Genomic DNA, 26,578 nt, shown 5'->3' with positions numbered 1-26,578 from the left:
ACTTCCCATGGGGACTCCTTGATACGAAACCTGTTTAATTTTGCAGGGTAAGGCAGGGCAGTCTTGATACTTGAACATACACATTCATGGATGACATTCTTTCTTCTGCTGCATGGGTAAGCAATTAGGAGAGTCAAGGAGAAGTCCCTAATTCCCTCATCTGTGGATATCTCCCTTGCAATCCTCAAAGAAGAGCAATAAAAAAGTGCTGTGCAGTCCGTGGAGAGGGCTGTGTTGCGTGACTGTAGGCCATCTGGCTGATTGATTCATCAGGACCCTCAGCAGCCAGTAGTGAGCATGGTCTGAAGCCCTGGGGTTAAATGCAAGTGTGCATCAAGCCTCGGGCAAGTCAAACAGCCCCTGCACTAGTGAAACAATAAAGAACACACTACAGATCACTGGTTCACACCACCCACTTCATAGCTTTATAACCCATGAAATTATCAACCACTTTTCTCTCCCTCTCTCCACACATGGTATCATGATGTTGTTTCTGTAACCATTACATTCATTCTGAACAGAAATTAATCTATTTCTATATGCAACAGAACACATGTAGCCTGTTCTTCCTTTATTTGCTTCACTGCATAGACATAGATCTATTACGTGGAAGAGGGGCAAAAAACCAAACACCACCAGGTAACAAGAGCCAGGGACCTATAACATGAAGAACCACTCTTTATTGACTAAAATGTATCGATTTAACTAGATGGCAAAGCAATCCAAGGTGTGCTCAATAGGAAACATCAGTGTTCAAAAAAAACCTGTTCCATGACGTACAATGGATGTGTTTCTAATATGGGGCTGTGTGACTACTTCATTTTCAGGCATGTAGTTAGGATTATTAATCACTAATTAAAAATCTGAATCCATCTCAGATGAGCACTGGTAAGAAGTGCCTACAATGCATACTCTGGCTGTGGCATTTATTTTATCTCACAACCCTCTTCTCAGCTGTCGCTCTGACAGAATCATTTGAAACACATATTTTCAATTTATTCAAATATTTTTCTATAATTGCTGTGTCAGTCCTGCTTTAATACGCAACTGTCTTACTGTTTCTAGGTTCACTTGCAAAATTATGAGAGGGAAAGAAAAGAATAATAATATGCTAACCGAGGGCAAGTTTATATAACCAGTGCTATATCAGCAATATTTTAGACTCAAATGGGACTCCCCACAGTATCTTCATAGGCCAACGTAAAGTTAGATTTTTGATGCCTGATAATATAGTGATTTATTTTAGAACTTGATATCTTGCACTAGAAATAAATCATTCAACCATTTGGGAATGTGTTTAGGTTTTGATTGAATATTATTTTTTACCCTTTTTCATTAAGACCTTAAGGATGTAAAAACAACTGATTCAGAAAAGAGGTTCTCCAGATCCAGTAGCCAAAAACAGTGTCTTCTAATGGGTATCCTCTTTCTCTGATGGATCCTTCCCCAGGCTGCAGTGCAGACATTTTCAAGCTGTAGTTCTTGTTTCTTGAGATTCAAGTTGCATGCAAAGCCTTAGTATATCATATAAAAAATAGTCTAGATATTATTTATCTCGGGTCTCATGTCAGTGTACCTTGCAGGCTATTAAATGCATGCTAGAAAGAAAGGAAGCACATTTAATAGCTTACATTACTGGCGTTTGGGGTGGAGAGCTTAAAATCTCAGCTTGTCCATGTTTTCAGATGTCTAAAAATGTTTATTTTAACAGACAATAGGTAGTAGACACAGGTTCACAGAGATCTGTTTTGTGGCCTGTGTTGTTCAACATATTCATAAATAACCTGAAAAAGAGGCTGGATGAGAGGTTGGGTTTTTTTCACATGAATCTAAGTTATTCAGCATAGTGAGACAAAGGAAGACTGGGAAGGATCACAAAAGGATCTTATGCAACTGGGTAGCTAAACAATCAAATGACAAATTAAATTATTCTTGATGAATGATGTATTGATAAACCTTGGGGAAAGCCATGAGGAAAACATGCCTATCTTCACATATAAAATAATGGGCTGTGGACACAGCACCACCAATGAAGAGTGAGATTCTGGGGTTATGGCATGTAAATTCCATGACAATTTCAGATTACTGCTGAGGATCTGTCAAATCCATTTTAAATGTTAGGAATTAATGAAAAAAAAAAACCAACAGAGAATTCAACAAAGAGAATTGCTAAGCCCTTGTTAAAGAGCATACTAGTCTTGAACACTAAGCATTTTTTCAATATAGGAATTGAGAGGAACCAAATGAAATTATTAAGATCAATGTTCAAAACAAAAAAATCAGGAGTAAATTTTAATTCATTACATTGTATACGTGAGGAACAAATTCCAAAAGGACATGCTGAATGCTGGAAATTTGTATGAGTTCAAGAAGAAACTAGACAGATAACTGGATGAGAAGTCTATTTAGAGTTAACTAAGCACACAGAAAGCAGCAAAGCTCAGGGAGTCAGCTACACTGAAAACAATTGAAGGAAGGGACTTTATTCTTGGAGAGTATTATTTGTATTCACCATATTCTTTCTTGTCTCCAATAATTACTTCTGGACGATCTTGGAGGTTGTGTATTAATCTAAGTAAACTTTGGTCTAATCCAGTAGGGTCATCCCTCTGTACTCGTATATATAGATGTATACACACACACAAGTACATTAGAATATATACATATATATACACACAGATTGCATGATAAGACACACACACACACACAATTATGCAGTATCTACTCATATAATAGAAACATCTAAACTTCTATGTGCATATATACAAATATATTAAAATATGTTGCTTAAAAACACTGCCATCCTTAATAAGGCAATGAGTTGCATAGGCCAGCTACTGCAAACTGGCAAAACATAGCAAAGTTCATTCTTTCCATGACTATATAGCAATAAACATACACTGGAAAGATGTTAATACAGACACTAAACTAGCTTGCAATTTCACATAGGAGCAGGACTCTGAGTAGTTAAATATAGTTCACAGTTAATTATCCCAGCAGGATGTAGAATGGTTATAAAACAGATTGGTAAATCTGTTGGATATGCCTTCTTTTTCCAAATATAGTAGAAAGATACCAGCTGAAGTATCTCTGTAAAATACAGCAGTGAGCCAGATGCACCACTGGTATGAATTTATTGATATGAATTCTATAAAATTCTCTCTCCTAAAACTTCTTTACAGCATTTTTTATATAACTGATCAGTATGTGCACATTATATGTATTTCATTTTTTGATGTATCTTTTTTACCACCAAGTAAAGTCGTCACTCTAATCATTAAGAAATAAAGTTTATGTATATAAAAAAAAAAATTACAAAAATGGCAAGACAAAGTATTTCAACAACTTCAGTAGAAATTCTAAAATCTGTTTCTATTCTGAAAAAAAGACAAAAATTTGGGGATTTGGGGTATCACATGGAAATAGTATCAATCAAAATGTATTTTTCAACTTTTTTTAACAGTAATGCACTAACAATTTTCTAGGCGTAATTTTTTTTTTTAATCGCTGAAATGAGAACTTTACATTTGTCTCCATAATTCTTTCATTTTAATTGTGACTTATACAGAAAGATTATTAACCAAAGTCCAGACATCCAAAGACAAGAAAATTGTCAGTAATAAATACATGGAATTATGAAACCATGCTGTAATGTTATACAAACATCTGTAAAAAGATTTCATAAACATTTAATTGCTCCAATAATGAAGTTTATATTCATTAAATACCTGTAACAAAAACTTCTCTGTATTAAAGATAAGAGGAATGCAAATTCCTCTTATCTTTAACCTGTCATGTTAACAAGTGATGATGTACCTAATTTAGAAATATTTGCCATGGGATGCAGTGATTGGGTTTTGGGAAGAAAAATGACACTTCATTTATGTAAGGAAGACAAGTGATCCAGTTCATGCAGTAGTAACATGCACAATGGCATTGTCTTCTCAGATCCCAGATTTGTCAGTGCTCACCTGATACCAGAGAGTGACAATCCAGAAGATGACAAAATCTATTTCTTCTTCCGTGAAAATGCAATTGATGGAGAGCACACTGGAAAAGCCACTCATGCCAGAATAGGGCAGATCTGCAAGGTAAGATGATGACTTTTTGGTGTGATACCAAATGCACTTGCAAGCAGTTTTAGAAACTGTGTTTTCTTGCCTGTGAACTATTCAGTACTAACATTGGCATTGTAGTAAAGCAGGGGTCATCCCAAGAGAAAAACAGTTTGGGGATGACACACAGAAAGGAATACTATTTAATTATTTTCTGGGGGAACTTAACAAACTACAGTGTTTGGTTTAAAAAGCCATACATATCCTCTGAGGCTTAGAAAGTGTCTGTAAAAGAAAGTGTTTTACAAGAAATGTGATACTTCCAGGTAGGCCAAAAACATTTGAAGAATTTGCTTTTTAAATGTTAATACCTTTCCATTCCCACATTAGTGAAAACCTTTAAAACACAGGCAAAGGAAGATACAGCAAAATAACTGTTTAAGGTTAGCTGTAGAAATGGGCAGCCATTCCAAAGACCCTTAGTGACTGCAAGATGAATCATTTGTCCACACGGATAAATGTCCAGATGGTTTTCTGACAGACTTTCAAAAATATTTCTGCTAATGAAATGATATTAAAAAATTTGTAGCTTTGGCAACTGTGATGTTTACAGTAAAATTTTCTGTTAATTCATAAGCACAATTTCAATTTACCTCCTTGAATTCAGAGGTTGCTACTTTAAAACCAATTATCCCACAAGTATGAAGTCCTTGGGGCACTTTGTTTCTGTACAACTGATCCCACTGTTCTGGCATTTTTATCTACTTTGTTCTGTTGCAACTTGCCTTTCTACTTTGCTGCTACCCAGTTAACCATAATAAACACCCTCAGCTTTTGCAGGACTTCTGCCCACTTATCTTTTCCCAGTCTTATGTGTGTATAAAGGTATATAAAGAGATTTGAGGTTTTTGGTTTTTAAGTTATGTATTAGGATGAAATTTGACGCAATACAGTGTAAAATAAAAATAATTCAGAGTTTGTGTCTTTGCAGCATATTGCTTTTGTATGTAGTGTGAATTCTTCTCTCTTATTTTCTCTAAATATCATCTTATTTACTGTATTTTCTTTGTACTCTGTTGGTACTTCAAACAAAGACTGTTGCTAAATATTAATGCAAAATAATTTTGTTATTAGAATGACTTTGGAGGACACAGGAGCCTTGTTAACAAATGGACAACTTTCCTCAAAGCACGTCTGATATGTTCTGTACCAGGACCCAATGGCATTGACACACACTTTGATGAGCTACGTAAGTGGCAGAAATGGCCAGAATATAGAAATATCTTCAGGTATTACCTGTATGAATTCAACCTAATTTTCTTTTCTTTCTCCTGTTATTGTTACAGAGGATGTGTTCCTAATGAACTCAAAAGACCCTAAAAATCCAATAGTCTATGGAGTGTTTACAACTTCCAGGTACAGAGCATATCATTTTACTTCCACAGAATCTTGGGTGGCTGCTTGTTTTAAAGAGGATTCTTTGTTAAAAGTGGTTTTAAAAACCATGAAATTTTCTTAACCTTTGAACTGAGAAGTCAATGGCAGTAAGAAGTAATGAATTAGGTTTCTTTCTTATGAGCGATGTACATCATCACTCTGAAGCTGCTTTTTATAGCAGGGATTAGCATTTGTAGCCCTTTCCACACAGATTTGGAAAAAGAACACAGGAACAAATAAACTTGTTTGGGAGCAGTGTAAAATAGAAAATCTGTGGAGTGAGAAATTGGCTACTCAAGGAGATATTAGTAAAAAATATTGCTGAAATCTGGAAAGTCTAATGATCTTTCAAATGTTCTGTTATTGAATCACATATAACTGTGACTTGAATGTTTTTGTTTCACTGTGCTTTCACCAAGAACCAAATATACTCGCAGCTTTGTCCTGAGGAAGGTTTGCAGTACTGGTTGTATTGCCACATTTATCTGTGAAGGAAACAAGTTTTAGTTTCTAAACAGAAAATATGTTTCTAGTGATACCAGGGATAGAGGAGGGAGATTTACAAGTCCTTATTGTCTTCTGCAAGAAGTGTCAGGGTAAGAAACAACACTGAAGTTTGCACGTGTGCTGCCCAAGTGATGGAAGAGACTGCTAAAAAAAAATAGAAAAATGTGAAGTGTAGGAAAGAATTGAATAGTTCTCTAGGGACAGCCTTACTGAAATTTACTCACATTTGGGCTTTGGCCTTCTGGGGACAAGATGTTTTAAATAGTGAAATAGCAGCCATCTGCTTAGGAAAATGTCTGGGAGATCGTATCAGTTTTGCTGAACTTTCACAGGAGGTGAGTGAGGATTGCTCTGAGAGCATGTCAGAGGTTTGATAATCAGCACATGCAATAAATTAGAAAGCACCAAGCTGCTATTCCCATAGCTCTACCACTTGATTAAATCGACGGATAATTTAAAGAACCTGATTTGATTTGATTTCTTCTCCCCTCATTTTCAGTAATATCTTCAAGGGATCAGCAGTGTGTATGTACAGCATGACTGATGTGAGGAGGGTATTTCTTGGTCCCTATGCCCACCGAGATGGCCCGAACTACCAGTGGGTTCCCTACCAAGGGCGAGTGCCATATCCACGGCCAGGAACTGTAAGTACCCTAAGAAATACAGCAATCTAAACTGGGAAGACTGTGGAAAATATTTTCACACATTACATGGTCCTTGAGCTGAGATCCAGGAAAGAAACTGACGCAGATAACAAAATGGATAGAGTGGCAGAAGGGAAAACTAACAGTTTCTCCAGGTCCAGGATGTACTGATTTTCTGTAACATATGAAACTGCAATAACAACTTCACTTGGATTTTAGTTTTGGCATTCGTATTAACAACTTCAAAAGAAGTTTTGGTAATGGCTGGAGAATTTTACTGAAAGTCAAGTGTTTCATAAATTACATTGCATTACCCTTTCCTTGGAATTTGTTTTTTTCCAAATATTGGCTGAGCCATTCTTATTGAGAATGAATGGAAAACAGAGGATTTGCCTGCCTGTTAGGAACTTTCAGTCAACATTAAATCTAGGACAGTGAAACAGATATTTCTGCAATAGATGATAGAATGACTACAGTAGTTTCTGACTTCCACTGGGCATTTTTTAAAATCTCTGCTTTTACCTGATTCTCTTTCTAGTTTATAAATGACTAAAATATCAACCTATATAAGACATCCATATTTCAACTGATATCATCACATTCTAGAAATATTTAACTGCCTCTGAAATTTCCAGTAGTCTAAGAAGATGGGACATTTATGAAACAAGCATTAATTGTATACATTGGGGCCGCTCCTTAGCTTGTATAAATCAGCTTGGCCCATTTATGCTGTGAACTGTCATTGAAGAAGATGAAATATGTATGTGCACATGTATACATATAAATGTATGTATGTAAATAATATATATGTCTATAACATTCTTTTTAAAGTCTTCTTAAATATAAGGCACAAAAGAAAGCAGGAATAACTTTGCTTCTTTAATTCATCATATTTTGTACTTTTCTCTGGTATGTTTGAAATTGTCCTTTCCAATCTGATCTTTCAACTGATACATATGCTCAGCTAATGAAAATTGCTTCCTAAGTAAAAGAAAACAGTGGCTCCCTGACAGCTGGATTCCTCAGCACTCCTCACTTCTTCACTGTGACTAACAGAATTTCTAGTTTTTTCCAGAGTTAAAATAAAAGCTCTGCAGCATAAAAGAGGTTTCAATTCTCATCTGATGGTGAACCTTTTTTTTTTCAATTACCACAGTTGATTCTGATATGTCAGGGGGTTGGTGTTTTTTTGAAGTTCTGTTGTTTTACGACTGTAGAAAATGTGAATGAGTGGACATTTTTGATATTTCTTGTGTAGCTATTGTCACCTTCTTTTCAGTCTAACAGACTTAGTGTTCATTATTCTGTTTCTTTATATTCCTCTTTGATTCCAGTATCAATTAACCTTTCTCAACAAAACCAGATACTAGATATTATGCAGAACTATGGACAAAGAAATTTCTGTGATATGGACTATCACAGAAATAGGCTGAGATAAAGAACTGACTACTGCACACAGGCTCTGTTGCATTCACTCCTCTACAGAGATAAGATGCAGTTCTACTGAGATTCTGAATGCACAATTCAAATACTTGCTCTTGAGATTGGAAGTTCTGTGTCTTGAGACACAGTTACGGCCTCAGTTCTGCCTGCAGGTTACGTCAAGACTTCTCTGAGGGTCTTGATGTGAGATGCATATGGGAAAAGAATAAGTTGATCAACTTCCCCAAATAAGCAGAAAGAAAAGGACCAGAACCCAGCCCTTAAGTGGTGAAGTGAGCTAAGACACCAGAGCCTTTGTCAAAGTAAGGAAATGCAGTCAGGTCACAGATACTTTTGTTTCTGGCTACCCTATCAGAATGGAGTTTTCCTTTACAATTTCATTGTAAAATGCTTTTATTAAGATTCACGAAGTGCAAAGATGTTCAGATTCCACCATAAGCTGTTTTCTTGCCTAAAGGCAAATGTGATCCCAAATTCTATAGGTCTGCTTAGCCCCTCAGATGTAGCGCAGGAGGAGGCTGTGCCCCTGTAAATCCTGTTAGAGTGGCTGAGGCCAGCAGTTTGTCCTAGCCCAATGCCAGTGACTCTAACCCTGGGTTCTGCCACTTTGAAAAAGAGGACTGCCCTCACAGTTGCTAAAATCATTCTGTTGTATTAATAGGATAAAACTCAGTTTTAAAATGAGGTACATTTCTGGCTAAAAAGAAGCTTTTTGTTTATAAAGTGATAAAGATGGGTGTGTTTTCAATGGTTTGAAGATCTGTTGAGAATAAAGAAGAAAAATACTTTTGAAGTTTTTTAGATGTCAGACCTTTGGATTCCTTTTCCAAGAAATGCAGAAAGAGGTGGGAGAGAAAAACCTGATCTTCTTACAGTAATTCATTTCCAGATTGCACTGCAGTTAAACAGTGCTGAATTATCTCAGGAATTTAATAGGTGAGGTGCCAGTAAACTTCTTGAGCATCTGGTGACTTGCCCAGTATGAGTAAAAGAAAAGGAAAGTAAATGTTTTTTTTAAAAAAACAGAAAGCTTTGTAAACAATTCTACATCAGCTTCACATGTAACAAAGAAGTTGCCAGATTTTTCCTGTAAGATCTACAGGACTTGGTTTTATCGCTTTCTTTTTCTATTTTTATTTTTATTTTTTAAACTTTTTAACAGTGTTTGGGAGAGGAGAGAGGATTTATGTGTATACCTCATCTTAACTGAGGTGCCTCATCCTGAATTCCTATCTCCCTTTCTGTGAATTCAGCTGCAGTGCTCAGGTTTTCTCTGCTTCATGGCACCAAGAGTTATGACCAAAGCACTTTTTCTTTCTACCAAAATGTAGATACTGATTTGTTCTGTTGTATTCCCTACTAGGCCAGTTAGGGGATAGTCTGGTTCCTTCCTCCTGACTGATCTAACTCCCTGGTATTACACAGTGGGGACACAAAATTGGAAGTGAATGTAAAATGCAAGAGTTCTTACACTCTACTTGAATCCAAGATGAAACTCATTTCTCCATTTTTTTCAGGATATTTGTATTCATACCTATATTTTGGCACACGAAAACCTAGTTCTTTAATTTTGATGGGATTGATTTGGTTTATAAGCACAAGTTCTGATTAAGTGCCTTGTCAATTATCTTGACCTAGAATCACTAATGTCAAAAGCAGCCCTGTCATTAGCACCAAGGATAATGTCATGACAGGGCTTTCCTCCTCAGGACAGCTGTTCTGTTTTATTCTGTTCTATTCTGTTTCTGAGTTGAGATTCCTGTGCAGACAATTTGGACTGTGGATGGGCTAGATCTCCCCTACTGACGGTGCCCATTTTGCTCATTGAAAAGGGAGGGATTTACAGCAGTGGCAGTTTGATTTCATCCCAGTTTTCTAAAGTAGGATGAGATGGCTGTGAGCTGCAGCCTAGTCCAGGTAATGCACTTCAAACTTTACATGTAAAGACACAAGGTTATAGTAATTTTTTTTTATTCTCAGAAAAGCAAGGGATCTAAGGAGTGATCAGGGTCTCAGAATTGAGAGTCTTATTCAAGCACACAGAATGATGACTCTAATTCTAGTTTTATGACTTTTCTGCGCAAAGTATATCTTGGTCCATAGAATGATAGAATATCCTGAGTTGGAAGGGAACCACAAGGGTCACTGAGTCCAACTCCTGCCTCTGAACAGAACAGCCCCAAGAATTACACCATGTGCCTGAGACCAGTGTCCAAATGCATCCTGAGCTCTGGCACTCTTGGTTCTGTGACCTCTTCCCTCGGGAGCCTGTTTCATATTGCTGCAAGTAAAATCCTTTGTTAGAAAATGAACCAGAAAGTAAATATTCAAGCAGTTGAAACACAGCTGAAATTCATTTGCTTAAAAATGAAATGAATGTTCATTTAGTATTTTTCCAGTTTGCCCATCTGCAATTAACAATAGTTCTTGTGTAGTGATTTTTATACATAGAGTACTTTACATCTATTGTCTAATTGTTGTCTAATTAATCCAAGTAATTGTTATTGAACTGTAGTTAGAATATTAATTGAGATGTAAAGCAAACTTAAAATTTAAGTGTAGCATTTGAAACACTATTTTTTGAGACAGAAAATGGTTTGGCCAATAATTATGAAAAGTCCATCTGATTTTCTCTTTGTAATAATTTTGTACAAAAGAGCAAGAACATATAATAAGAAAAAAAAGGTTAAAAAATCTTAACAAAATAAAATAGATAGCTAACTTGTTTTCTTCTTTTTCTGATCCACAGGCCTTAATCAAATATTCTTCTTCCCTCCATTCTTCCCTTCCATACAAACAGAATGCAGGAATTTGCTTACTAGCAAGTATTCCAACAAGGGACAATTTACACTTTATATGTCCATGCTGGAAGCATCCCTTTGCTGAGTATAGCAGCTACTCCTTTTGACAACATTGATTTTTAAATTTCATTTCTGTTGAATTATTAATAATTTGGATCAAGGTGATAGCAAAGACAATTGATTTCTTCTGTTGAGCATCCTGCAAGGTCTGGATTCTTGCTTAGTAAGATCTTGTCCTCTAGGTTTTTAATTTAATTGGAAGGTATTTTATACCTGGATATAAAGGGCAAATTATCTAGGGCATTTTAACACCAGTTGTTTATATTTGAAGTTCAAATACTGCAAAATAATTATTTTCAGCTGGGATTTAATGTTTTATATGTCTTCAAGAGTTATGTAAACAGGTCAGCAGTGGGGGTCACCAAGATCTTTGACAAGTATCTTTGGCCTGATGTCATGGCTCGTTTTCTTCATCCACTCAGCAATACTAATACACTACTAATGCTTATGTTAATGTTACAAATAACTGTTCATAAAATACTTACCAATTCTACAGAAGAGATCAGGGCAAATGATGGTGATTAGCCACAGTTCTTGAGTCTCCTGGTGGGGATTTGTGGTGGCTGAAAGTGGAGGAATACTTCTGTGGCTACCAACACCAAGGTCTTACCTTTCCTTTTCACCCTCTGGTTTTTGCTTACAGTGGGAGGATATGAGCTAAATGCGAAAAGTAGAACCTTGTGGTTCTCACAGATGAGAGGCAAAACTGTCTGGCCCACCCCTGGGTATATACAGGGGAAAAGTGACTCTTTTCTGTCTTACTTCATGGGACCAGATTAATCGCAATGGGACACCAACTGTTCTGTCACTGTGCAGGACAGTGCGGAGTTATTGCAGGTTCTTAATGAGACTTGCCTCACCTAAGAGTTCATATGGGCAGTATGATGAGCAACACTCACAGAAGGCTTTCTTTAGAATCAGAGGGCAGAAAAAAAAGATACATTTAAGACATGACTCACTAGATTTGATTTAGTGTAACAGGATCCACATTATCAGGACTACATGGACGACACAGACTTGTTGAGACAAGCAGGGGTTTGAAAAGTCAGTAGAACAGGGCATTGTCCCAGGATTTAAGGATATGATTCCTCACGTAGTAATTTGGACTTCCAGTCAACTTCTGAAGACAGTACTTCAAAACAAACATGATGGCATAATTAATTAATTTTGTGTTGTATACATAACCAAATACTGAATTTCTTGCCTTGTATTGAATCATTTAGATATTTCAGGATTTCTTCCTTCTGCCAATTAAAGATTAATACTAATCAGTAGTGGACTTATAAACCTTTTCCACTGAATAGGAATAAGAAAATTGATGTATGAGGATCATTTACATTCTGTTAACCATATTGGTTTAAAGCCAAAATAAATTAAAAAATAGAGGCTAAGAGTGACAGAATTAACTTTTGCTGTCTGTCACAAAACACTTAGATTCCGTGACATATTTAATTCTAGACTGCAGTAGATGGGATGATAAATAATAAAATGTAAAACATTTCGGTTTTTTATTTCCAGTGTCCCAGTAAAACATTTGGAGGTTTTGATTCCACCAAGGACCTTCCTGATGAAGTTATCACATTTGCCAGAAGTCACCCAGCCATGTACAACCCAGTATTCCCCATCAACAACCGTCCAATCATGATTAAAACAGACGTGGATTACCAGTTCACACAGATCGTGGTAGATCGAGTAGACGCAGAAGATGGCCAATATGACGTGATGTTCATTGGCACAGGTGAGAAGTCTTGAATCTACACTGTATGCTCCTCCAGGCTTGATGGAAACACAGAGCAGATAAATTTCATACTTTGAAAGACAGAACACTGACTGAAGAACAGCGTAAACCTGTAAAAATTTGGGGCAGGACCCAAAACTGCATGTGGGGAGGTCTTTGTTACAAACATTCGCTGTTACAGGTTCAAGCCATGGCCTGCTTTAATTCTTTAGGAGCTTTGCCAACTGGATTAAGATCAAACCACCCTCTTTCCAACTACTGCTATTAGGGATTTTTATTAGAAATATCTTCCCTTATTAATTATAATTTAGTATTAAAATGAGGAGTTTGAGGTACCCATTTTGAAGTGCAGCGTAAGAAGTATTAATGCGAATGAGGGAAATATCCAGGTATGGGAAATGTCTTGCGTGCCTTTCAAGTATTTCAAGTATTGCCTTAAGATGCTCAGCTCTTCAGCCAAGAGGGTGCATCATTTTACTTAAGATGAAGATATCTGGCACGAATGGAGTGTTTTCAGAAGAGCTGGTATTCAAATAGAAACATTATGTCCTTTCCAAAGCATTTGCAGAATCATTCATCTTGGGCATCTTAGAGAAATGCACTCAGAAAAGACATTTTTTCCAGAAAGGTAATAATGAGAAAGAGTGTCCAGAAATTAGCTGATATGCATTTTCCTAAATTCAGTGGTTTCCAAAGTGTGCTGAGTAGCAATTGGTGGATCTGTTTCTTCATTTCTGAAAGTTTTACATTAGTTGGCTGATGTTTCAGTTAATGTTGAATAAAAGTATTTTATACTCCTACTGAGCATAATTGCTAGTAATTAGACATTGGCATCATGAAGCCAAACCAAATCAAACAGAAACCCTACTGCTTCTTTTCAGTGTTGGACCAAAAAAATACCTGTATGTCTGTCTTATAACAGTCCAACTTTTTGCATGCTTTAAATACAGTTCTGGTACTCCAGACCTGGGGTTAGATTTCCAAAGCAATAAATGTAAAGTCTCTTTCATGTTGATGCCTGAAATGTATTATGAGTAAACTGAGAGCTGGTGAAGTTTTGTGTACCAAACACAGTGCAAGCATAACAATTCAGAACATTTACTGCAGAAAACACAGCTCTGCAGGAAGGGTTAAAGCACTTCAAAGCTGTGAACTGAGTTATTAGATACCAGTGCTACAGTATGTTCTTGCATAAAACATTGGAAAAGTATTTTCATACGATTTTACACAACATATATATTTTCCATCACACATTAGAGACTTCAATGTCATCCACAATTCACAGTGGTTGATGGTTGGTGCCTTTCAACAAGTCTTCTATGACCTGATTCAGCCCAGAAAAAAAAACCAAACATATACAGGGTATGATGCTGAACAAACATAAGGAACTTATTTAAGTATATGTCTTGAGCAAAAGAGGTGGCATTTAACTCTCCTAAGCTTGGCCTTTGGACAAAGAAAGATGCATTGCTTTCTGCAAGGGAAAGCAAGAAGTTCTTCCAGAGATTCACTGTACTTTCTTCAAGACTTCTGTTAGAGTAAGATGAAAAGTAAGACAGAAGTTCCTGTCTGTTTCAGATAGTGCAGGAAGGTTTGCTTAAACCTGAGTTACAGCTTCTAGACAGTTACCATTGCATATACTGGTTCTTTAGTTATTATTACGTATAGCAGTTGTTATGTAAATCAGTCAAGGCAAGGTCTCCCTCTAAAAGAACCTCAATGATAATTTTTACCTCTGAGCTGGGAGTTTAGGGTTTTCCTAAACCACTAATATTCAGGTGTATGATAAATACCCAGGATTCTATCCAATGCTGGTGATAGCCGTGCCCACAAACAATAAGAAAAGTGTTGAAACATTGTTACTTGCACTTGCCAAAAGATATTTCATCACCAAAATCCCATCTTTCTAAGTGCAGATTGTTACTATTTTTTGAAATACTACTTTTGTCCATAGAAACCATTTTTTTTCCAGCAGGAGGTCATACCGTCATGGGACAAGAGCAGGCATTACAACACCCATGCCTGGAGCTGGATCACAAAAGATGCTCCATGCTCCTCTGAGCTCATGTCCTTATTTTCAGAATAAGGAGAGGTTTTCAGGATGAGGAAAGGTTGTCTTCTGTGTGGGAGGAAAGGTAAAGAGGCAGAACCGAGGCCTTGCCTGTCTTCTACCAGAGAGCTGCACTGAGCCAGCTGCACAAAGTCAGAGGAATCAGAAACAGATACACAATCAGCATGTATTACTTCTTCCCAAGCAAAGAACTAACTGGGAAGCAGATTAGAGACTCTAGTCACAGTCCATTTTCCCACTTGGTGATCTGAACGTATGTCAAAGCCAGAATTATGCTCTCTGGGGTATGACTGGGTTTTTCTGTGCAGGTCTGTCCCATCAGATTAGATATATTTCTCTGTATTTTCCCTTTACTGTTAGAGCAATCTGCATTATTCCCATGTGCTGCTGAACTGTAGTATATTGAAGAAATACTTTTTTTTCCTTTTCATTGAATAACTGATGATAATTGAACACAACAATTAATAGCCACCCAGTGTGGTCACATTTTCCTTTCCTGTGGGTGAAATCTTGAGCTGAGCAGTTTCTTTCCCACTGTGATTGCAACCAGCGTTTCACAATGAAAATAAAATCCTATCAGCATGCTTGAAAGTAATCAGAAAAAAACAGGATTTAAGATACACACTTAATACATATCCTGAGCGTCTAATGCTTGGGATCCTTTGGCACAGTTAAAGTACCTCTGTCAGTAAAGCAAATTAATAACAGTAATCTTATCTTGCTAAGCAGAGCCTATTGATCCTAAAGGAGTCGCCTGATTCCGTTTGTGTGAAATTGTTTGAAATACTACTCTGTAAAACTTGATCTAGAACTCAGATAAAGCCGCACTTTGGTACCTGTGGCCTGACCAGAGTCTCCAGAGTGATTAACTCAGTGTATCTTTGACCTCAGAGGCTTTCTTGAGATCAGGAAACTGTAATTGTTTCAGGAGCCACTTAAAAGTCTGACCTTTTGTTGAAACAACATTATGGGAAACTTGTGTCTGCTCAGTGCCCACTCAGTCTGTTTTAGAAAAAATCTCCCTTTATTTCTGAGATATGGCATTTGATGGATTGTGACTGAGGACAGTCCTAGTCCAACACAGAATACAGTTGTGACATTTTGCTGCACTCTCATATTTATTAGATGAGAGTTCCCTGTTTTTCACTGGTAAAATGTATTTTCCTCAAAACCACAGTCATCATATTATCAGGATAATTAAGGAAATTAACTCATCAGTTAAATTACAAATATAACTACTGTTAGATTATCTGTTCTTCTGAATTACTCTGTTGTAGAAAAGTGGGATTTTTTTCTTATTATTTTAAAGTTTATATTGCATTTATTCTGTACCATTCTCAATATTTCTTGAATTAAATATATTCAATTAGTAGCAGCGACCATAATGAAAACCACTCCAAACCCACTTATCTAGTATATTTTACTAGCTTAATTTCTACACATAGATGCCTAAATAAAAAGAAAGATGTGCCTTGCTTTATTGTTGCTTTAAGAAATAACTGTTGTTTTGGGTTTTTTTTAAATGAATATATGAATGTGTGGCCAATGAAAGAAAACAGTGATGTACATATTCTGTGAGGAAAAAAATTGCTTCTTTCTAAAAGTCCAAAAATATGTATCTAGAAACCAACATCTGGTTAAAGGGAAGCAGATGGAAAAATGAAAACTCTCAGTTCTACAGGATATCCCAGGTTTTCTAGAATATTTAAATACAAAATCATGTAAAGAAGTTAAGTACCAGAATTTTAAATTAAATCAATATCTTTTAAGATAGTTGCCTTGTAAAAACATTTTTAATGCATGCGATCTCTTTGTCTCAATTTTATGTGTATTTTAAATATAGAAGTAGAGAGTTGTCATCTTTTTATTCTTATTTCAACTAACACACAAATTATATATACTTACAAAATGTGTATACATTTGATTTTGTGCAATTGATGGTTAAATTCTTGTTTTAAGAATGTCGACCTTTATAGTAATTTGAGAATTTTATCCACTTAAAATGCCTTGTATTTTCCTAAACCATTAAAGCTGTAGGATGTGCAACTTGAAAAGTCCTCAGGGACATAGTTATTCTACCTATGATACATTTACATGGCACTACACTTGGCTGGTTAAAAAGAAAAGTCGCATACAGATTGTTTCCATTTCAGAGAGTCTACAGTGATGTGTGCCAACCTAGAAATGGTTCTTTGTGTTTTTGTTGTTTCCTGGAAATCGTGTTCATAGAAACAAAGAAATAAATCACAGATGCAGAAGCTGAATAACAGAGATGGTCTTTAGTCTCAACCACGTTCCCAAAACCAGAGGCTGTGGCTCTGGAATTGCAAGTGCTGGCCTTGTTAATTTTAAAGCCAGTTGCAAAACTCCAAATATCTAATTTGATGTAATAATAAAATGCTGGCACACATCTATTTCTAAACCAAAGGCACAAATTGTATGCTTTTCACCCCTCAGTGAAGACCAGCATCTTACACACAGAGAAATATAGATGCCTTAAGGGGCTTATACATCTTAGGTACTTTGTTTGACACAGGGAAGATCGCGTGTACTTAAGAGACCTAACAGCTTCATCTGTCTAACAAAGTTCGTCCAGATGGTTTTATATCTGTACTGCATCTTCACATGCATTTTAAGAAAGACAAACATCATATTCAAAATGGACAATAAAACACACCCGAGTAAATTTAGTGCATTTCCTTCCCCAGTCATGAATCTGTCATTTTATACAGTCACTTAAATAGTATTTCAGTTCTGTCTATTCTTTAATAACTATAATAGTATGTATTTTCTTTGTTGCATTTTGATAATTGAAATACTTAAATGTCCTACTGAAATTCAGTGTTTTCTGAGGTTATTTTAAATAGCAGTTCTTTTGAATGAGTGCTGAGAGATACGTAGCTTCACAGTCTTTATATGTGAAATAATTACATACTACAAGAAATTCTGGCTGCTACAAAGCTGAAGTATTCATCTTAAGCACCTGAAAACTTTTTTTTTTTTTTCCCTTTTCAAGATATTGGAACAGTTCTTAAAGTGGTTTCAATTCCTAAGGAGACTTGGCACGAATTAGAGGAAGTCTTGCTGGAAGAAATGACAGTCTTTCGGGTAAGTGCAGCTGAATTTCAAGTGTCAGGTTGTGGATTTCTCTGTGGACAGCTGCAAACTCAACTTCTTGCAGTCTAGCCAAGGAATAGCCTGGCATACCCCTCTAATTAGCTTGTCATTTAGAGACCCAGACACTAGTCAAAATAAACCTTGAAACTTTCAGTGTGAGCTGGAGGTTAATGATAAAAGAAGTGGCATTCTGGGCTCTTGTTCAGTGGTTTAAAAAGTAAATTAGTGTTTCTGAATCTTAGAGCTGTTGCATGCTGGAGTTAAATATCTACCTGTGCAAGTCTGAGAACAATGCCTGTCTGTTTTCTCCCACAGAGATATGCAATATACAGATTTGTAATTGCATCAACCCTTAACACTAATCAGACTATCAGCATACTGTAACTAAGAAGATACTTTAGGTAAAACAGTGATCTGCCCAGATTTCTTATGCTTAATAAAGTGGGGAACAGAGTGTTTATATTTTCAAAGGTCACTTTAGGGTCTCATTTTCATGGTTCGACACAAGACACTGTAAACACCCCGTAGCTTTTGTACTTTTTGGTGAAATCAATCTCTTCCATTTTTCCTATATGAGCCACCTAAAAAATATGGCATCCTGTAGGCACTCCTGCAAGGCAAGGCTGAGTAAACCTTTCAAACACTTCCCAGACAGAACCCAGGGATGTCTTGTGTTTTGTACACAACAACGAATCATTTACATTCCCCACTTTATTCTTTCTGTCAGTGCCGTTTTATGGCACCATTTCCCTGTCTCCAGGCTGTTGGGGGTTGATACCTGGCTGGGAGCATGAGGTTGATGTGACAGTGTGAAGATGCTGCTGGCACGCTCCAGGAGCCTCTTGTCGTGTGGTGTCACTCCAGACGTGCTGACAGGGACCGTGCCCTGGACCTGACAGAGGGGCGCAGCCACCATATCCTCATCAAACTCCACTCCCATCCCTTCATCTGTTTTTTTCTGAGCAGAGACAACATAGCTAAACAGAGCTTCTTATGGGCATTCCTGGCTTTACTGGTACCAATCTTGCTCAGAAACCTCTGTTTTGAGTGCAAGATACCTGTGAACAATATGCGTCCCTGTTCTTGCAATCTGTGGGGTTTTTTGTGGACAGAAATCTAGGGATCTTTTTTTTTTTTTTTACATTAAAATGAAGTAGAAACTGTGAGAAGAAAATGACATAAGTAATTTGTGTCTCCCAACATTTTTTTTCTTTTTTATACACACAAAAATCATTAAATGAATGCAGGGTAATTTGGCAATTGTTGATCATGTATGAATCTCTTCCCTGAAACAAGTAGAAGTGCCAAGCTAGAGGACATCAGAAAAAAATAAAAGTGAAAGAAGGGAAAAAAAAATGGAATTAATGTTATTTCAGAAAGGTTTTACAAAAGTAGAATCATTAATTGCAAATTCAAATTTGGAATTTTACTTTACATGTTTATTTTTTCATTGCATGAAAGTATTTTGGTGTTCTGATTTACTTGAAAACTCATTTATCTCTTTAGACATGTATTTAAGCCTTAAAGAGGGCATTAATGTACTTAAGTGAAATAAGCAGAATTTGTGTACATAAGATATGAATCTTTCAAATGTAAGTTTTCTTTAGTTGTAAAGAGTATACATGCATCATGAACAATGTATTTTGATGCTTAAGCTGTAATGTGCTGAGTACAATGCTTTTCATTTATAATTCCGCAAAGCTGAAGGTCTTTCGTATCTGTTACATTGATAACAAATGCCTCTTTAAACCCCTTTTGTGCAATATGTCTCTGAACAGCTGAGCAAACAAATTAATGAGTTCAATTTCCATTCAAATGTTATATTTAATTGATGCTTTCTAATATAAGGTCTATTAACCTCTCTGTAAAGGCAAGTCCATGCTTACCATCCACTGACCCATATCAAATTCTCTCAGGGTAAGCAATTTGAAAGCTCTACAAGTGTAAAAGCTTAATAAGGACCTTATTAATGTATATAACCAAAACTATGATGTGTGGGATAAATAACAGATTTCTAGGTGGAATAAGGTTCATACAGAACTGACTTGCACAGTTTTTATTATGCCACTTTTAAGATGAAAATCCATCCAAGAAGCTGGACCGAAAAGTTGTAACAGTTGACTAAATAATGGATATTCCAGAGTGCAAAGAACCTCTTGCTCATTTTGGTTGCATGTTCTGAAAATGCATGTAACTTCTTTGTAAGTGAATAGTGTGGTGCAGTTAAAGAGATTGTACTTGGGATTAGAACTTGTTCTTATGAGGAAAATTTCACAGAAATGGGGTTTTCACCTTGATATACTAAAATGAGTTGCTTATTTCAGTGTTATTATCTTTAATAGATAGTATCTATGAATTTTCATATAGCCATTATTATTTTTGTATTACCTGGGAACTTCTTTAAAAGTAATTTTATTATTAAGTGTGGATAGCAATTTCAAGATGTGAAATTAGTGACAAAGTGATCACAATTAAACTGCATTAAAAATGGGAAGTGAAATACCTACGGTCAACATAGCAATCAAAGATGCACCCAGATACATGCATTTTTACAGCTAGAAATTATTCCACTGCAAAAGACAACAAGAAGGACTATTACTACGGAGTATCTAGTTTAATTTCAGGGTTTTCTACCTTGTGCAAATAGCACTGTAATAGCATTTTTATGTTTACGGCTCACTTTATATTTTAACTCTATTTTTCCCTAGGAACCCACTGTCATTTCAGCAATGAAGATTTCCACAAAGCAGGTACTGTGTGCACAAATGTTAAATCACTTTCAAATATTTATTGGTCTCTGTCTTCTAGAGACAGTAACTTGGCAGTCAGCAGAGACATATTAATTGCAGCAGCAGCATCCCATCCCTTTACATAAACAGCAGTAGTTTCTCAGGAAAATGTGACGTGCAACAGGGAAAGGAAAAGCCTAGTTTGTGTTACTTTCTGGTAAGGTGGAAACTAAACAAAAACTAGCCAGCTGTCTGGTGGCTCTCTAGAAAAAAAAAAAAAAATTAAAATCCACATTGTAGAGTGTTTCCATGACAGAGAGGCTGTTCAAAAGGAGTGGCCAAACTTGGTCCCTTTTTAATGGGACTAGTTCCAGTCTCTGTAGGAATAGTCTGGTACAAAATGCAGATGGTGGAAGGATGGAAATGGGACATCCTCCCGTCTTTCTGTCCTATGCCCATTCCGTTCCCGGACGCGCGTCATTCAGCTTTAACAAAAGATTAACAGATCTGATGCAGTCCAAATTTTCCATGGCCTTCTGGTTCAGTGGTGTGGTTAGGATAAGGGTTCCAGATCCAAAATTTATATTTCCTACTTTCTGTTGAGTACACTAATAGCTAACTGCTTATAGAAAAGATATGTATTATAAAACCAGACCATAACTAAAATGAGCTGAACCTCTTGATGGATAGAGGTAAAGTTTTGTCTGACTTACAGTAAAGGTGATTCCTGCATTTCTAAGCAAATTTGTGAAGCAGTTGATGAATTATGTGGTTGTGAGAAGAACATTGGTTTGCAGTCCAGGAATGAAGTGGGTATTAGGGGCCTATCTTCTAGTTTGCTTGGAATTAGGTGGATGGATCCCAGCCACTGTCATTTCCTGTCTCAGGAGTCTTAGACATAAAATTTAGTGTCAAATTTAATTTTTTTTTTCTTTTTCATATATGTGCTGATCTGAAGGCTTATTTGGTAAATATAAGGAACTTGTTTTCGTTTAATGTCATTGTCAGGAATGAAGAGATTTGGTAGTACTTTCAGGACTAGGTGCACTAAAAATTGTGCACGTAATAAGTAAAATTTAGTTAATTCATCTACCTCCCTTTATACATTACTAAACAGAAGTTGAATTCATTCTGTAATGGACAGAGCACAATATTATATTTTAAATGCTGCATATTTAACTCTGAATTTACTGTCTTTAGGAAAGTTGTCTGAAAGCATTCATTTATTCGACAGAAACTGTCTTGGGGGGGGACACTGTTCTAACAGTTTACCACCTAAACCAGCAAAAATGGCAGGACAAAGAAAAAGGTAGTATTGAATACTGGGATAGTTAAAAACAAACCTGTCAGGTTGTATATATGTTCACATCATACCAAAATGCTCTGCTTTGGATTATTTTTATAAGTACGTTGCCTTAAAGCAGCCAATCATATTTGAAAATTGACCATGCATTTTCATACAGCTTTTTCTCCAAAGCATCTTTAGTTATTCAGGAGAGATTACAATTTTCCCTGAGTTTTCTGAAAACAAATTTACACTGCTAAAATTGTCTAAAGCTAAAAAAGAGCATAAACCACAAGTTATTCAGGCAGAGTAAAACTCATGAAAAATCAACCACCCTCAGGCTAAAAATGACAGAATCATGATACACTATGACAAGCTTTTGGCAGTATGTATGAAATAAGTATATGGCAACATGTTTCCATTTTACATTTATGATTTAAAAATACTGTAGTTCTATAACTCAAACACTTTAGTCATTGTGTTCTGATAAGCAGGGTGGTTTTCGTATAAACAGCACGATAATTCTATGCATTGTGGAAAGCCAGAGCCTGAAATGTAAATAGTAAAACCAGCATGTTCTACTGAATGCCTTAAAAATAATCACTTCATTTTGTTTTTTCACTAACAAATCATTCGTCCAATTATAAAAACGGTACAGGGAGTTTCTCCTTATTTCTAAATGTTTTACTGCTCTGGTTGTTCAAAGCTACCTCTTTTGCCATCATGCCAATATGTTATGTTACAAATTACTCTTCCTAAAGACCAAAATCTACAAATTCTTCAGGAGCGGAACTTAGCTTAAGTTTTAAATTATATAAAGCTCTAAAGCTCCCATCTCTCTCTCTCTCTCTCTCTCTCTGAGTATGCTTTTGGCCCTTGGGCAAGAGTGGCTTTGAGTAGGGAAATTTAGCTTTTATGTGCAAGACTAAGCCTTAATATGTTTTTTCTCCATTCTGCTGTCTTTAACTCACAGGAATTACGTCTTTATTTTTCACTGAAGCTACACATTCCTCCTGATTGTGTTCAGAGCCCTAGGCTCGTGTAACCTTATCACTTAAACAGTTTGTGCTTTGTTAGCAATAGACACAAACCTTCAGAGCATCCTTGAGCCTCTGCAACACCCTGCAGCTGCCTAAACTCCCAGTTCTGTGATGGACACGGTACCACTTGGCTTTGAGCCTGTCAGGTGAAGCTCCATAATTTTTCCCTTGGTTTACAAACATGGAAGCAGGCCAAAAAGTTCAGCCGGGGTTTCAATCAAAGGTGACTTTTTGCAAAGCAACCTCTCACCTTTTTCTCAGGGTCAGATTTGTGATGCTCCATCAAAAAGCCATTGGATTTCTGGTGACATGGGAAAAGGATAAGGAGATCCTTAGCTGATACAGGGCAAGTCCTTGTCTGGTGAACTGCTACAAAGAGCTTTTGTTTCTCTTGTATAAGATTTTCAAGCAAAGGCAAGGCAGACACCTTCAGAAATACCTTAGTGGCCACTTTTATAGTATATTTCACCAAGTACTGAATTTTACTCAGAGATTAACATTTCTGTCCATAGTGGGCACATAGAAAGGACCAGCTCAAAATGAATATATCACTTAAACGGCATGCTGAACTATTCTGCATTACTTCTTAAGACATTAAATTAAATCAAATGATATTTGAATCTCATGCTCCCTAAAGTTCCTTTTCAAATTCTGCTTAAGTTCTTCCTCTTAAGCATTACATTTTTCCCATTTTGTTATGTCTTTGCTTTTTGGGCAGCACTGTGGGGCAGCCAGAAACCACTGGATCACTTAAATATTAGTCTCTTCTTGAGTTTTTCTTGACTTCTAATACTTTTGCAAGAATTTTTAGAGGACAACCTTTTTTTTCCCTCTCTCTGGTTTGATCTGATAATCATTCATTAAATTAACAGTTAACAATGTTTTGGGAGAGACTGCCCAAAAGGCCGTTTGACTATGGTATGGCAAAGTAAGGTCAGATCGTTGATGCTAATAATTCTATTTCTATTTTCTGAATTTCATACTGCCTGGATTTTTATATTGTTAGTGTCCAGAATAATGATCACCAGCTGGAGTCTAAAACCATGATCAGAAGAGCAGCAAACAGGGCAGCAGCCTTCAGGCTGCGCAGCACCTGAAACACATGTTGCAGTTCGCTGACTGAACTATAAACTTATCTACAAGGAATATAGTTTTTAAGTAACCCTATTTTGGCCTCAATTTTTTTTTTTTTTCTTATGTTTCTGGTCATTTTTTAATTCTAAAGACATTTACTGAAAATTAGGGATGGGACTTTTGCAAAATGAAATTGGTTACAGAGGTACATAGGAAACCATTACACCATTCTTTATTTTCCCATGTGCATTCTCTGGGTTGATTTTTATATTAGTTGCACCACACGTTCCTACATGCTTATACAGATATTAATGCCCCAATTACACAGGACTCAGATCAATACCATCTGGACATTTAAGATACTTAACTGAAGCTCTAATTTGACCTATGCTGCCTCCATAATCAGTAAAGAGAAGAGGCATCCCTTGAGAAGCAGTTAGGTCACCTAAGATTTGAATTGCTGCTCTTTTTACTGCAGGATGTACCCCTAAGGTGGGTACTTGATTAAGTGACTTAAGTTAGAGAGAAGCAGCTCATCTTGTCTGTTGCCTGTCATCTCTTCTCAAGGCTACAACGCTGACTAGGACTGGTTTGTACAGTTCAGGCTTTGTGCGGAGCCCTGTGTGGTCAGAGATTTTTGCCTGGAGAATGTGGGTTTACAACCCAGCTATGAAACTATAATAGATGGAAACAGCTGCTTAGAAAGGGTTTAGTTTTCAATTTGCCAGTGAATTTTCCTTTGGGGGCTTTCCTTGTCATATTTTCCTTGAGAAAATACCAGTGTTTATATAAATGCACGGGATGTTTCTGTTACGATTAATATGTCTGTATAAACTGCCAAGCTGCTGTCTGTGAAAGAAGTTAACACAACACCTTTTATGAGTGTTTTTGGTGCTGCTATCTCTGGTATCCAGTGCTCATTATTTCTGGTAGGTAGGTGACCTCAGACATCTTCCATCCCCAAATCCCTGGAAATGGTACCTCTGGGACACTGCAATGCAGGAGACGAAGAATTTTGATGTCATTTCTTGAAATTCTGTTGTTTACACCAGCTTTATGTCTTCCAATGAAGAAAAATTAAAACAAATTTGTATTTTCTTGATGGGACTGCTTGGAGTGGGACCTTAGGAAAGGTATTCATCATTCCACTGTGGGTGCTGGCTGACAAGGTTTAAGATTTGATAGCAAAGTGTCAGCGTTTCCAAACCAGAAGGATTATGCCCTTGAATTTTTGTGTATCTGTTTATTTAGTGTTCCCCTCATTTTGCATCCCACTCATACTTGTTTTCTTGTTTTCTTTGTGAATTATTGGTAATCTGAAATATCTCTGTTTGGACTTTCACATGGGATCAGAAGTTCAGTTTTCTCATATCCCTCTGGGGGCCAACTTCCCTAGTGGACCACATGAATTTGATATCAGAGAGGAAATTGAGAGAGACAAGATATTCTGTTGTGATGCCATGCAAGGCTGTATTTCATTTTGTATGCATGTTTTTTTTATTTACTTCTGTATTTGAACTGCATCTTCTACTCAACACTGTTTTTTATCCAAAATAAAATCTCTCCCCTCATTAAAGATGTGTTCCAGTTAAATCATGTGACTTACAGAAAAGAGTACAAAACATTGGAATTACCAGACATGCAAAGAACTGCATGCATGGCAGCGCTTCCAAACTGAAATATTGTAGCATCAGTCTGAAATAATTTACTTCAGGTTTCCCCCTCACATACATAAATTGAGGTAATGCTTAGGAAATGTATGTTGAAATTGTTCGTTTTGTTCAAATTCAAAAGCATGTTCTCCGTTGTGTTCTGTCACTGACTGTAGTGTTCTCCCAGTGCGAGGATCTGAATACAAAAGGAAAAACTTAAGAGTAGTTTAATTTTCTTACTGTTTAGGGGAACCACCAAGAGTTTAATGAAAAAATAAAGAGTTTCTTATTTGATTTTTTTTACCCTGGGGACAATTCTGTTCTCATTCCTTTCGCATACATCAGAATCATGATTCTTTATTGTATTTGAAGTGCTCCTAACAGACGATTATATAATATATTTATGCTTTCCTAGAAAAAGAAAATTGTAATTTGCGATATTTTTTAACCTTTTTTTTTTATTGTTTTTAACTTTTACAACAGCAACAGCTCTACATTGGCTCAGCCACTGGAGTTTCACAGCTTCCTTTACACCGCTGTGATGTGTATGGAAAAGCTTGTGCTGAGTGTTGCCTTGCAAGAGACCCTTACTGTGCCTGGGATGGCTCATCGTGTTCACGTTACTTCCCCACTGCTAAGAGGTAGGGACAGTTCTGGATGCCTGCATGGTTTGCTATTTGTTTTAACTGATGGTCTCAATATGACCAGAGGGCTTTGCAGATTTTTCATGGGATGGTTAACTGGAGCCCTTTCTCTTCCAAAGAAAACATCATTGTAGGAGCTACATGCTATATGAAGTCTTGGTTGATTTAAAGTGACCACTGCTACTTCTTGGGCTGGCTTAAAAAGCTCCTGTAAGAAAACATTCAGACAAGAGTTGTCTCTGAAATTAACTCCTAACTTTATATTCATTGGTAAACAGCAA

The 26,578-nt window shown here is 36.5% G+C and overlaps 1 protein-coding gene across 2 annotated transcripts in view; it reads left to right on the top strand.

Annotated features, from left to right (window-relative positions):
- SEMA3A (semaphorin 3A) overlaps positions 1-26,578 on the top strand; it is a 237,593-nt gene that overhangs the window by 195,379 nt on the left and 15,636 nt on the right. For both annotated transcript variants that reach the window (XM_032106485.1, XM_032106484.1), the window contains 8 exons: positions 3,949-4,091; positions 5,190-5,304; positions 5,402-5,471; positions 6,499-6,643; positions 12,466-12,685; positions 17,773-17,864; positions 20,582-20,623; positions 26,137-26,294. In XM_032106485.1, coding sequence (XP_031962376.1) covers positions 3,949-4,091; positions 5,190-5,304; positions 5,402-5,471; positions 6,499-6,643; positions 12,466-12,685; positions 17,773-17,864; positions 20,582-20,623; positions 26,137-26,294 — 985 coding nt within the window. The remainder of the gene's footprint in view (positions 1-3,948; positions 4,092-5,189; positions 5,305-5,401; positions 5,472-6,498; positions 6,644-12,465; positions 12,686-17,772; positions 17,865-20,581; positions 20,624-26,136; positions 26,295-26,578) is intronic.

Source organism: Corvus moneduloides, chromosome 4, assembly GCF_009650955.1.
Source record: "Corvus moneduloides isolate bCorMon1 chromosome 4, bCorMon1.pri, whole genome shotgun sequence".
NCBI classification, from domain to species: Eukaryota; Metazoa; Chordata; class Aves; order Passeriformes; family Corvidae; genus Corvus; species Corvus moneduloides.
This window is presented reverse-complemented; position numbering and strand designations above follow the sequence as displayed.